Source organism: Pelophylax lessonae (genome assembly GCF_965119305.1).
Source record: "Pelophylax lessonae genome assembly, chromosome: 6".
NCBI classification, from domain to species: Eukaryota; Metazoa; Chordata; class Amphibia; order Anura; family Ranidae; genus Pelophylax; species Pelophylax lessonae.
Genome location: NC_138773.1, coordinates 322,930,957 through 322,944,392, shown reverse-complemented (window position 1 = coordinate 322,944,392; position 13,436 = coordinate 322,930,957). Strand labels below are relative to the sequence as shown.

The window sequence follows — 13,436 nt, the reverse complement described above, 5'->3', positions numbered from 1 at the left end:
CTGCAATATCTTTGTTTGATGTAGTATGGACAGGACCCTTCATTGGAACACCTGATCCCAATCATTTGTAGAGGTGTCCACATACTGATGACCATATTGTGTACTTAACAGAATCTGTGGGTAGCAGTTCCCATTTTGAAGGGGTTTTGTAAAGGGCAGAAGTTACAAAGGGCTCTGTGAAGGCCACTCAAGTCCCTCCACACCAAACTGGTCAAACCATGTTTTTAAGGAGCAGTTTTGTAGGGTAGAGGTCAGGGCTCTGAGAAAGTCACTTGATTTCCTCCACAACAGACTGGCTTCAAACCATTTCATTATGGAGTTGTTCAGTATGGATGAGGTCAGTGCTCTGTGAAGGCCACTCAAGTTCCACCACACCAAACTGGTCAAACCATGTCTTTATGAATCTGGCTTTGCACACAGGGGCCCAGTCATGATAGAACAGAAAAGGGTCTTCACCAAACTGTTATGACAAGGACAAGACATAACTGTTTACAATGTCTTTGTATGATGTAGTATGATGGGGACCCTATACTGGAAACAACTGAACCCAATCATTTGTAGAGGTGTCCACATTCTGTTGGGCATATCGTGTACTTAACAGAATCTGTGGGTACACAACTGTTCCCATTTTGAAAGGTCTTTGAAAGGGCAGAGGTTACAAATGGCTCTGTAGGGACACTCAAGTTCCACCACAACAAACTGGTCATACCATATTTTCAAGGAGCTGTTTTGTAGGGATGAGGTCAGGGCTCTGTGAGGGCCACTCGAGTTCCACCATACCAAACTGGTCAAACCATGCATTTTTTTGGAGCTGGCTTCATACACTTGGGAAAGTCATGATAGAACAATAAGGTCTTCAACAAACTGCTACTACTAGGTTGGAAGGGCATAATTGTCTACAATGTCTTTGTATGATGCAGTATGAACAGGAACCTCTACTGGAAATTCCTGAACTCAATCAGTAGAGGTGTCCAGACACTGTTGGCCATAATATGTACTTAAAGAATCTGTGGGTAACATTATTATTATGAATGGGTTTTGTAAAGGGCAGAAGTTACAAATGGCTCTGCTGCATTTTTCCCTGAATTCCTCCAAAGCCCTGCCATGAGCTTCTGAAACGTTAGATTAACAGCTCTTGGAAACGGCTGCAGTTGTATCAACACAATACATTTGCATGTTTACTTTGGGTTGGTCTCCAGAGGTAAAGAAGTTTATTTTACAGAATTTATTTATACATTTGTTTTTAGTTACAAATAACTAGAAGTGTAATATTGCTTCTCTTTAAATACTGACTCAATTTTGTCATTAGAAAACACATATGACTCGATATGACAAACCTGTAACATGAACACTGCAACATCCACCTGAAACAGAATTCAGACGCAATAATGCCTCTATACAAGACGGCGAACCCAAAGAAATTCAGGTCCGCTGGCTCCTGCTCTCCACACAATATGGCTTCAAATAACATGTTGGCACAGAGTATAAGTGCCGGTTCACACTACCGCGGCACGACTTCGGGGGCGACCAGTGAAGTCGCGTGCACCGCGACTTCGGCGCGACTTGCACGGACTTCATATAATGAATGTCAATGCAAGTCACTCCGATGTCGCCCGAAGTAGTACAGGAACTATTTTCTAAGTCGGAGCGGCTTGAGTCGCTCCTATTAGAACGGTTCCCGTAGCACAGAATGGACCACGACTTGTCGCCTGACAAGTCACGGTAGTGTGAATGGGCACTAAAACATCATATTTTGATGCTGAATAAACTATTTACAAACAAGATGTAAACAAAAGCTGAGGCTTTCATGGCAATTTTTGAACAAAAAATAAGTCAGTGACCCCATAAACAGCAGTTTTCCCCAATGTCTGAGGCTTCTTAGACGTTAGGACTCCTTATTGCTTGATACAGCAGTGAAATGAAAACTATGCCTGAGCAATATTCTGCATGGTAAAAGTTCGCTCAGCTCCTCCACTAAAAGCTGTGAAACTTTTCTAAAAAAAAGTTTATATTGGGGGATTTAAAACCCACATCCTCTGGGAATTCCAAAAGGATGTGGACTATGGAGGAAGCAGATGCTGACCTAGAAAGATGCAATATAAATTAATGATTTAATGAGAACGTCTGGAAGATTGTTTCCATATTTGTAGTTATTACATTTAGTGCTGTGTTTATTTTCTTTTTCTTGGAGTCAGCAGTTCAGAACTTGAACCGCAGCTACCGTCCCTTCTACTTGCATGGCAAGTTACGTGGTCCTGCAGTGCAAATTGTCCTCAGTACAAAAAAAAAACGGTGAGTCTATTGCTAGGCGGATCCACAGAATTCACTGTGAACCGCCTTCACAACTTGTGTTTCAAGTTATGACATGAGGTTGAGAAATTTGCTCTCTTCGGCCAATGTGGTCAGCATGGAGCTCATATCTCCGATTGCCATATTGCTCATCCCAACAGGGATGGAGGGGAAGGTCAATGAGTTTCTAGGAGTTGTGAGGCGAGATGAGTTTTGAGAGAGGCTCTGGAGAATTCCTGGGCTCAGAGTTCCCGACAAGAGGCTGGCGTGATCCCCATCGTCCATGATGGCATCAAAATCTATGGAAGGTGGAGGCTCCAGGCCTTGTGAGTCTACAGTGCTAGTTACTTGATTAACACCTGGAGATGGCATGGTGGAGACCTGCCTCATTGTAGCATCTAGTCCTGTCCCGAAATTACCATTCTGCTCAAACATTTGTATTTGCCCAGAGTAATACAGTAAACCATCGTCCTTGCCATTCATACAAGCAGTAGGTTCAGATTCCTCATTGGTTCTTTTTGGGGTTGCCTCTGCTGTTTGTTGGCACAGGTTCTGCTCACTTGCTGACTGTGGGCTCCTCATGTAACCTGGCTGATGCCCTGAGTGTATGCTCCTCGGCCTGTTAGGAGGGTGAGGGGGAGGCCTTGGCTGAAGCATGGCATTGCCTAATGGTTGTGTAGGCATGCCCATGTTGCTGTGTTGAGAAGAGAACATATTCTGTTGGGTCTGGTTGGTGTAGGAATTTGTTCGTTGAAGGTTCTCCTGGTTTACATGGAAGTTATTTGAATAATTTTGAGTGTTTGCTCCATGCAGCATCTCGTGGTTGCCATTTTGTGCCATGTGTTGGTTACTCATGGAGTTTGTGCTCTGTGGAGAGTGCATATGAATCCCAGGTTTATCCAGCGTGTTACTACAGGACGGTGGTAGCTGGTACTGACCTTCATTACCTGTCCTTGTGTTCAGCATGTGTTGAGACTGGTTATAACTCAGTGGTTGGTTGAAATCAGAGTTTGTGTTTTGGCATGAGTTTAGCTGTTGTTGCCTTTGCTGCATGTAGTTAAATCTTTGACCATTAACACTGCCATTTCTTGGCATCGGTTCTTGTTGTGTCAGAGTCAAGTTACTTTGCCTTGCTTGGAACGGTTGCTGATTGAAGTTCTGGTATGAACCAAAGTTCTGTTTCTGTGGTACAACTGTCAAGTTCCCCTGCGTAACTGGCTGTTTTGGCATATGGGTCGCAACATCTACAGTACCTGAGCTGACTTCATTCCATTGTACGGGCATACTATTTTTCTGTATGTTGGAAGACCCCTGAGTATCCCCGACCATTGGATAGTTTGTACTTGTGTTTGCTCCAGACATCCTACACTGTGCCTGCGTTGATTGGTTGTAATTCTTTATACTGCTTTGGAAATTCGAAGGTTGGCCATTCAAATCAGAAGAAAGGTTACTGTTTTGGGATTTAATGTACTGTACAACATCATCTGGCAGCACCAGGTCATCCTCCCCTCCTGGAATGTCCAGGTCTGCTGAGATGGCTTCCATGATGATGTTCTCACTGATGCTGGGAGGCCGCGGTGAATAGACGTGTCTGTGCAGGCTTCCATCTGAACGTGTATACTGCGGAACCGCAGCATTTCTTCTGTCCATCATTGACGGAGGATGCAGTGCGTTCATACTGTTCATGCTGTGAAAACGTTGAACCCTTGGCAGATGCTGAATGTCAAATCCCGCAGTGGTCCTCACTGGGTCACTGGCCCGTCTTGCGTTGTTTCCATGAACTTCATGGGGATACATTGGCATCGGACCGTTTCCAGTACCATCACTGCAACGTCTTGGGCCTGGGTGTTGTCTGAAGGAAGGCAAGGAAAGTTCTGGACCATCCAGAAGTGACATCTTGTTTCTCAAGCTCATTCTCTCCATGTTGGGGAGAGGTGTCGGTGGAGCGCCACCTGTTGCCGCGGCATATTTGGCCTTTAAACGATATTGCTGAGCGGGCGTGAGGTTTAAAAGAGTTGGCAAGCCATTGTGTTGGCTAGCATCGCTGGACCTTCTGGATGCATCTGTAGATATGGGATCATAGGAGTCCGCAGAGCTGCCGTTGTGTTGTCGGCCCCCAAACTGTGATGCCTCGCTGGACCGGCGGCTGGAGAAACACGGAGAGATCCCTGAGGAGCGGCGGCTGGTGTATGCAGAGCTGATGGTGCTTGTCGCGCTATCGCGCCTCTCTTTGAGCTGGTTCAGCATGGTGATATCATTAAGGGTCAAGTCTGAGATTCTTGGGTTGATCATCACACCGCTTGGGACACCAGTGTTATCAAGCAAAGAGCCTGAAAGAGAAAAAGACTAATTTACCCTACTAGAAAATCAGATTCAAATTTACAAAGACAAAAACTAGAATCCACACTTAGATGTCACTGAACATTATCATGTATCCAGCAAGAAGAATTAAGAATCTGAGTTTATATATATGCAGGTGTATGGCATACAGTTTGCTTTAAAACTAAAAAGAAAAGGTTGGATTGTGTGAAAGAGCAGCTTTTACCATTCACATGATTGTACAAAGAAGTTCTATAGCCTTACAGAATCTGAGATGTTACATATTTATATTACCAGCTTAGTGACAGTCTTAAAGGCCAAACTCAAGCCAAAACTTTTTTTTCTAGTTTTGTAAAGATGGTCAGAAAATGAAAACCTTTTATTGCTGTCCACATGCCTGTTGGGGCGATTTACCCTTGCTTCCTTTCCCGTTGACTGGGTGCAGGGCTGGGACAAGGGTTGGACAGGAGGGGCAGCTGCCCTGGGCACAGTGGTATAATGGGAGTTTGGGGGGGGGGGGGCACCACGAGGAGATTGAGGGGAAGGAATTTGTGTTGGGAAGGGGAATTTTTTTTTTTTTTTGGGGGGGGGGGTGGGGTGGTTGTCAGGGGGATGATAATTGTTCTAGGAGGGGAGATTTGGGGAGGTGTGCTAGAAGGGGGCGGTTGTGCTCAGATCAGAATTTTTTTTGGGGGGGGGGGATATTTATGCTAGTAGGGATGATAGGGGGTATTTGTGCTAGGAGGGGGGATTTGGAGTGGGGAGAGAGGATTTGTGCTTGAAGGAAAAATTTGAGGGGTAAAGGATTTGTGCTGGGAGGTTGAAGTTTTTTCGTGCCAGGAGGGGAGGGGGGGGGGATTTCAGCAGGAGGGTGGATGTGTAATTGGAGGAAGGGGGGATTTATGCTTAGAGAGGAGTATGCAGATTACTGGTCCATTTTTTTTATTTTTTTTGGGGGGGGGGGGGGGATTTTTGCTGATACATAATTATACATCTTGGGGGAAGCGCAAATTGGCATGTTCACCCTAGGCTCTTGATGACCTTGTCCCGACACTGACGAGGGTCATCACATGGACAGGAGCCAACTGGATATCTCATTGATGGTGCCATAGACTGCAACAAATGCACAATTATTAAGTTGAGTAGGGAAGGGTAGGCTTTAATGGATCTCTATATCTTCCTGTACCATTGAAACTAGCACTCACATTTCTTGCCCTGGTGTCATTGGTCTCAAGAAGTGAGTTGATCCCCCCCCCCCCCCCCCCAACTAGGACACCGAAGCAATAAAGACTTTTGCACACTCTATTTAACCACTTGCCGTCTGTTTACGGTAATAGTACTGCGGCAAAGTGGCTTGTTATCGTCTGACGACGTAGATCTATGTCATCAGACACTCCCCTTTCTCGCTCCCGCTGTATTCAGTCACAGCGGGAGTCAGGCCAGGGGAGGAGCAGCGGCGATCGCCGCTGCTCTTCCCCGATCGTCGGGGATCTAGTGTGGAGATCCGCCCGCTTGTGTAAACTTGACAGGCAGGGTCAGATTGCAGGGTTCAGCTATGCTGAACCCTGGATCTGTCCTTGTGTCACTCAGTCACCTCCCCCCACACACGTCAGTAAGCACCAGGCATACATTAACCCCTCCCTCTCCAATAAAATTAACCCCTTCCCTGCCAGTGTCATTTTTACAGTAACAGTGCATATATATAGCACTGATTACTGCAGTAATGTCACTGGTACCCCCAAAAGTGTCAAAAATGTCAGTCAAGGGTCCGATCTGTCCGCCGCAATGTCGCAGTCCCGCAAAACAAATCGCAGATCGCCGCCATTACTCGTTAAAAAAAAAAAACACCAAAAATAACAGAAATCTTTCCCTTAGTTAGTAAACGCAATAACTTTTGCGCAAACCAATCAAAATACGCTTATTGTGAATTTTTTTACCAAACATAGGTAGCAGAAAACAGATTGGCCAAAAATGTAAAAAAATTTTGATTTTTAAATTTTTTTGGGGGGAATTTCATATAAAAAAATGTGAAAATATTGTTGTTTTTTCAAACTGTATGCTCTTTTTTTATTTATAGCGCAAAAAGTAAAAATCGTACAGGTGATCAAATACCACCAAAAGAAAGCTCTGTTTGTGGGAAAAAAGGACGTAAATTTCGTTTGGGTACAGCGTCGCACGACCGCGCAATTGTCAGTTAAAGTTGCACAGCGCCGAATCGCAAAAAGTGGCCTAGACGTAAGACAGCAAAATCCTCTAGTGGTAAAGTGGTTAAAAACTAACAAAAAGTATTGGCTGGAGTTGGGTTTGAATCTATGTTGGTTCTTGGTGAATAGCCTAATGTTCAACCTATCCTGGCACTGTAGGCAAAAAGCATAGCAGTATTACAAGACACAAAGTTGGGTGTCAAGTATCCATCCCAGTTATATACCTTTCATATCATGCAGAGGGGCATGCAAAAACGACTAGTCCCAACATGGAAAATGGTATAGAAACTATTGACCCATTAACATTCCTACACTTTTAAAGGTGCCATTCTAAAAACCTAATACCCATGCCCTCAGAACAATGGTAAGGAAAATACACTATATGGCCAAAAGTTGGTGGATGCCAGACATTTATATATTTGGACTACTGGGCATTTGCAGTTGCACCCTTGCTTTCCTGACACTTACCATTTCCGGATATGGCCGGAAATTTGGTGTTCCTGGCAGGTGGAGCTGGGTTCATGTATGAACACGATTCCTTCAACGTCTTCAGTTTCTCTTTCTTGAGCTGTTCCAGTCTCTGCACCGTTGTGCCGCCTTGTCTCCTAATCTGCAAGCCGACCATCGATGTACCGGACGTGACCGTGGAATCCACCACCGGGCTGGTGTCCTCCAAGCCAAAGAGGTCTCCCAGGCCCCCCTCTCCGTGCAGGCTCAACTCTACTCCGCTGTCAGTGTTGTTGGCGTTGCCAAGTGGAGATGGTTCGCTACTGCATGACGACTGACCACCAGGGCTGGGCTGCATCTACAAGACAGAACGTGAATGGTCAAGTTGGTGATTGTAGGAAATACCTGGAGGTTTAAATCCCTAAATTGAAAGTGTTAATAAGCTCAGGAGCCCGCAGTCACTATATCTGCTCTCCCACAGTACACAGAACATGGAAATGCAAAAATATTTTGTTAATATAAACTGATAAATACCTTTTCTCATCAGCAGTACAGTAAAACCTTGGATTGCGAGCATAATTAATTCCAGAAACATGCTTGTAATCCAAAAGCACTCTTATAGCAAAGCGAATTTCCCCATAAGAATTAGTGGAAACGCAGATGATTCGTTCCACAACCATTTATTCATAAGTCTTTCAGTTTATAGTCCATATAAAAAGATTATAGCGATGTGATTGGTTGTGTAACCATAAAATGTCCATCCACAAATGGCGCCTCCACAGGGGGATTAGAAGCAAAATCCAGCAGGAGCTACATAGTATAAAAGGGAAGAAAGGCGCCTCTAAGTGTAGCAATATGGTTACATTTAATGAAGGTTCAACATTTAGAAACTTACATGGTTGATGATTAAAGAGGCACATCTAAGTATGCAGGCATCTGGGGCATTTGGGGCAAAGCTGTCCACATAGACCATCCTCCTCACCACCGGCTCTCTCCGCACTCAGTATGCAATCGTAACCGGGAAGACTACCCTGCAGTAGAGCGATCTGAAACGAGGCTTGAAGCGCTCGTGGAGCGCGCCGTGGAAGGGATGATGTTGATGGTGGTGAGGAGGACGGTCTATGTGAACAGCTTTACCCCGGATGCCGGCATACTTAGATGTGCCTGTTTTAATCATCAACCTTGTAAATTGCTAAATGTTGAACCTTCGTTAAATATAATCATATTGCTACACTTAGAGGCCCCTCTCTTCTCTTTTAAACTCAATTGTGACGTGACGCTACTTGTATATCAAGACATCGCTTGTTTATCAAGTGAAAATGTATTAAAATGTTTTGCTTGTCTTTTAAAATGCTCTCAAACCAAGTTACTCCCAATCCAAGGTTTTACTTGGAGGAGGAGTTTTCATTCTCGTCTTACTGTTCTATTAGGCTGCACCCTGACCCTCTGTCTGGACAGAGCTGATTGGCCCTGTGCTGGGCAGCATTAGTGACTCACTCACATCACTGAGCTGGGCCTATCTTAAGGAAGGGGGCTGGAGCTGCAGCTCCAATAGCCCCTATGTTAATCCGGCCCTGCTGCTGTACCATGTTCTCTTTATATTGCTTCCTTTGTGTGAAATCCCCAGGGTTCCTGCCAGTCCCTCTGCTTTTCTATTAATTCTATAAAACTGACCACACTAAGCGGTCACTAAGGAGAGCACAGTGTGGTCAGTTCTCTAGCTGTGCTGGGAACTCAGCCTGCTTTCCTCCAATGATCAGACTTTTCCTGGCACACCATTCACTGGAAAGCTCAGTGTGCTGCTGCTTCTCCTCCCCCCAGCTCTTATGCAGCTGAGAACAGAGGGAATGTGATCATTTATATATATATATATATATATATATATATATATATATATATATATATATATATATATATAAAAAAAAAAAAAAGATAAAATGTATTTTTATATCCCTACACAAATGTGTTGCCTTTCATTTCTATTTTAAACTGAATAGGTTGTTTTACAAGGTGATCGTTTACAATTACTTTATATTTAGCAATGAGAACCTGACAGAAGTCCTCTGATAAGGAGAATATGAATCATGCAATACACAGAGAAGACCATTCTCACCTTGATAAGGTCTGTCCTTTGGAAAGTGTTAGAAAGGCAAAAACACGGACATGCGGTTAGTAAAGGAATAAAAGGAGCAACAAATCATATAATTGAACATTACAGACATAAGGATTCCATGCCATGAGGTCAGGGTAGGCAGCAGACAGAAGATTCTCCTACTTAGCAAGGTGATCGTTCCTCGAATGTCCAATGAGAACCTCTCCTGAACAAATCCTTTTATCTTTGCTGCTCATATTCACATGGACTAGGCAGTGCTGTATTTTGGCCTAGGCCAACAAGGCCCAGGCCTAGGGCGGCACTATGCAGGGGGGCAGCAGAAAAGCAGCCCCCCCTCCACCTGAGACTCTATTGGCCACTGGTTGGTCTCTCACCCCCCCCTCTCTCTCTCTCACTCACCGCCTCTCACCCGCCCCCCCTCTCTCTCTCTCACCTCTCTCTTTCTCTCTCATCCCCCCCTCTCTCTCTCTCACCCCTCCTCTCTCCCCCCTCTCTCTCTCATCCGCCTCTGTCATCCCCCCTCTCTCTCTCATCCCCCCTCTCTCTCTCGCTCTCTATCTCATCCCCACCCTCTCTCTCTCTATTACCCCCCCCTCTCTCTCTCACCCCCTCTCTCTCTCTCTCACCCTCTCTCTCTCACCCCCTCTCTCTCTCTCTCATCCTCTCTCTCTCATCCCCCCCTCTCTCTCTATGTTCTCCACCTCTCTCTCTCACCCCCTCTATCTTTCATCCCCCTCTCTCTCTCTCCCTCCCTCACCCACCCCCTCTCTCTTTCTCTCTCCCTCACCCACCCCCCCCTCTCTCTCTCTCCCACCCCCTTTCACAACCCCCCCTCTCGTGAGATCTCAGGGATTCATGCTGGGACTTGTAGTCCTTCAATTTTGGAGGGAGTCACATCCGTTAAAAAAGGAGTGGGGCAAATTTACATAGGAGGGGGTGCCCAATTTTAGTCTTGCCTAGGGCAGCACAAAACCAAAATACACCACTGGGACTAGGGACACAACTACAACAGGTTTGATGAAGGTTTGAAAAATCAAATCATAATTAACATGACTGCAGGAAGGGGGAGGGGAACAGCACAGTAAAAGGGGGACACAGGAACGGGGGGGGGGGGGGACAAAATCAGGCAGAGCAGGGAGTAGGATCGGCGGTGTCGGAGAAACAATTACAGGAATGATGCCCTGAGTCTGTGTTTCTCCCTGAAGCAGCTGAAAGCTGACAGGAGGGGAGAAACTGGCTTTCAGCTGCTGCAGAGAGCTGCACAGGGCTTCCTTCTGTAATTGTCCCCCTGCCCGACCGTGCCGATTCCCCATGCTGTTGGGGCCCCCCTGTGTGCCTGGGCCCCCTACAGGAGGACTGGTGGTCCCCCCATATCAGTAGCCCTGTGAGCAGCACAGACAGTCTTCTTCCTGCAGTCCGGTGCATTTCCACAGACCGCGCAGGCTTTAGTAGCCAACCGACATCATAACTTGTCAGGGAATTCAATTTTTAGTGTTGACATCTATTTCCATAATACATTACTGTGTTCATTTAATACCATATGTAACTTTTCTAGGACACGTCCACAGAGCTGATATTCGGAGTAAATGATTTGCTATCCCAGCGCAGAAATCTTCCCATCATTATACAGGAAGCTATTAATGCCGAGACGAAACATAAACGGAGTGCGGGGAACGTGGATGAGGAGTCAGCACTAAGCAAGGAGTTAATTCGCTGACAAATGACCTCTCCAGCACCGCTCAGTTCCGCTGCTTAATGTTTATAGAAGTTAATCCCGACATTAGCGTTCCGTTTCCTGATATCCCCCTATGCACTAAACTTTACAGCATAGGAAAATGCTCGCTGTAAATACACATTTTAGGAGCCTCGCATATGACAGCTTTAAAAGCTTGCAGTTTGCAGAACTGTATTTAAGTTGTCACAGAACTGAGGATCGATCGATCTATATACATGGAGTTCGGTCCTCAGAGATATCTGTGCTGTATACTGGTGACATCACTTCTTCACCAGTACAGAAAAGTAGAAAGTTTTGTTCACATGTAACATTAATGTAACATGCGGAGATATAAAATTATTACATTGTAGCTCTGTGGCCAGCTGTGTATCCAGAGCCACTGGAATATACTATAGATCCTAAATATAGAGCTTTTTATCCAACTGTCCATCCATAGCCTCTGGTTTATAGACCAGATACATCCTAAATATAGAACTATTTATCCAACTTTCCTTCTAGAGCCCCTGGTTTATAGACCAGATACATCCTAAATATAGAGCCATTTATCCAACTGTCCATCCAGAGCCTCTGGTTTATAGACCAGATACATCCTAAATATAGAACCATTTATCCAACTGTCCATCCAGAGCCTCTGGTTTATAGACTGGATACATCCTAAATAAAAAGTAATTTATCCAACTGTTCAACAGGAGCCTCTGGTTTATAGACCCGATACATACTAAATATAGAACTACTGTATTTATCCAACTTTCCTTCTAGAGCCTCTGGTTTATAGACCATACACATCCTAAATATAGAACCATTTATCCAACTGTCCATCCAGAGCCTCTGGTTTATAAACCGGATACATCTTAAAAAACAGCCAGATAAATCCTAAATATAGAACCATTTATCCAACTGTCCATTCAGAGCCTCTGGTATATAGACCAGATACATCCTAACTATTGAACCATTTATCCAACTGTCCATCCAGAGCCTCTGGTTTATAGACCGGATACATCCTAAATATAGAACCATTTATCCAACTGTCCATCCAGAGCCTCTGGTTTATAGACCGGATACATCCTAAATATAGAGCCATTTATCCAACTGTCCATCCAGAGCCTTTGGTTTATAGACCGGATACATCCTAAATATAGAACCATTTATCCAACTGTCCATCCAGAGCCTCTGGTTTATAGACCAGATACATCCTAAATATAGAACCATTTATCCAACTGTCCATCCAGAGCCTCTGGTTTATAGACCAGATACATCCTAAATATAGAACCATTTATCCTACTGTCCATCCAGAGCCTCTGGTTTATAGACCAGATACATCCTAAATATAGAACCATTTATCCTACTGTCCATCCAGAGCCTCTGGTTTATAGACCAGATACATCCTAAATATAGAACTATTTATCTAACTGTCCATCCAGAGCCTCTGGTTTATAGACCGGATACATCCTAAATATAGAACCATTTATCCAACTGTCCATCCAGAGCCTCTGGTTTATAGACCGGATACATCCTAAATATAGAACCCTTTATCCAACTGTCCATTCAGAGCCTCTGGTATATAAATCTGATACATCCTAACTATTGAACCATTTATCCAACTGTCCATCCAGAGCCTCTGGTTTGTAGACCGGATACATGCTAACTATTGAACCATTTATCCAACTGTCCATTCAGAGCCTCTGGTTTATAGACTGAATACATCCTAAATATAGAACCATTTATCCAACTGTCCATTCAGAGCCTCTGGTTTATAGACCAGACACATCCTAAATATAGAACCATTTATCCAACTGTCCATCCAGAGCCTCTGGTTTATAGGCCAAACACATCCTAAATATAGAACCATTTATCCAACTGCCAATCCAGAGCCTCTGGTTTATAGACCAGATACATCCTAAATATAGAACCATTTATCCAACTGTCCATCCAGAGCCTCTGGTTTATAGACCAGATACATCCAAAATATAGAACCATTTATCCAACTGTCCATCCAGAGCCTCTGGTTTATAGGCCAAACACATCCTAAATATAGAATCATTTATCCAACTGCCCATCCAGAGCCTCTGGTTTATAGGCCAAACACATCCTAAATATAGAGCCATTTATCCAACTGCCAATCCAGAGCCTCTGGTTTATAGACCAGATTCATCCTTACTATTGAACCATTTATCCAACTGTCCATCCAGATCCTCTGGTTTATAGGCCAAACACATCCTAAATATAGACCTATTTATCCAACTAGCCATTCACAGCCTCTGGTTTATAGACCAGATACATCCTAAATATAGAACCATTTATCCAACTGTCCATCCAGAGCCTCTGGTTT

The 13,436-nt window shown here is 44.4% G+C and overlaps 1 protein-coding gene across 1 annotated transcript in view; it reads right to left on the bottom strand.

Moving 5' to 3' along the window:
• Positions 1–1,746: 1,746 nt before the first annotated feature.
• Positions 1,747–13,436, bottom strand: part of GLI2 (GLI family zinc finger 2) — a 151,323-nt gene continuing 139,633 nt past the window's right edge. The window contains exons 12-13 of the mRNA XM_082262184.1: positions 7,281–7,617; positions 1,747–4,619 (exon numbers count right to left, since the gene is read on the bottom strand). Coding sequence (XP_082118310.1) covers positions 2,359–4,619; positions 7,281–7,617 — 2,598 coding nt within the window. The 3' untranslated portion in view covers positions 1,747–2,358. The remainder of the gene's footprint in view (positions 4,620–7,280; positions 7,618–13,436) is intronic.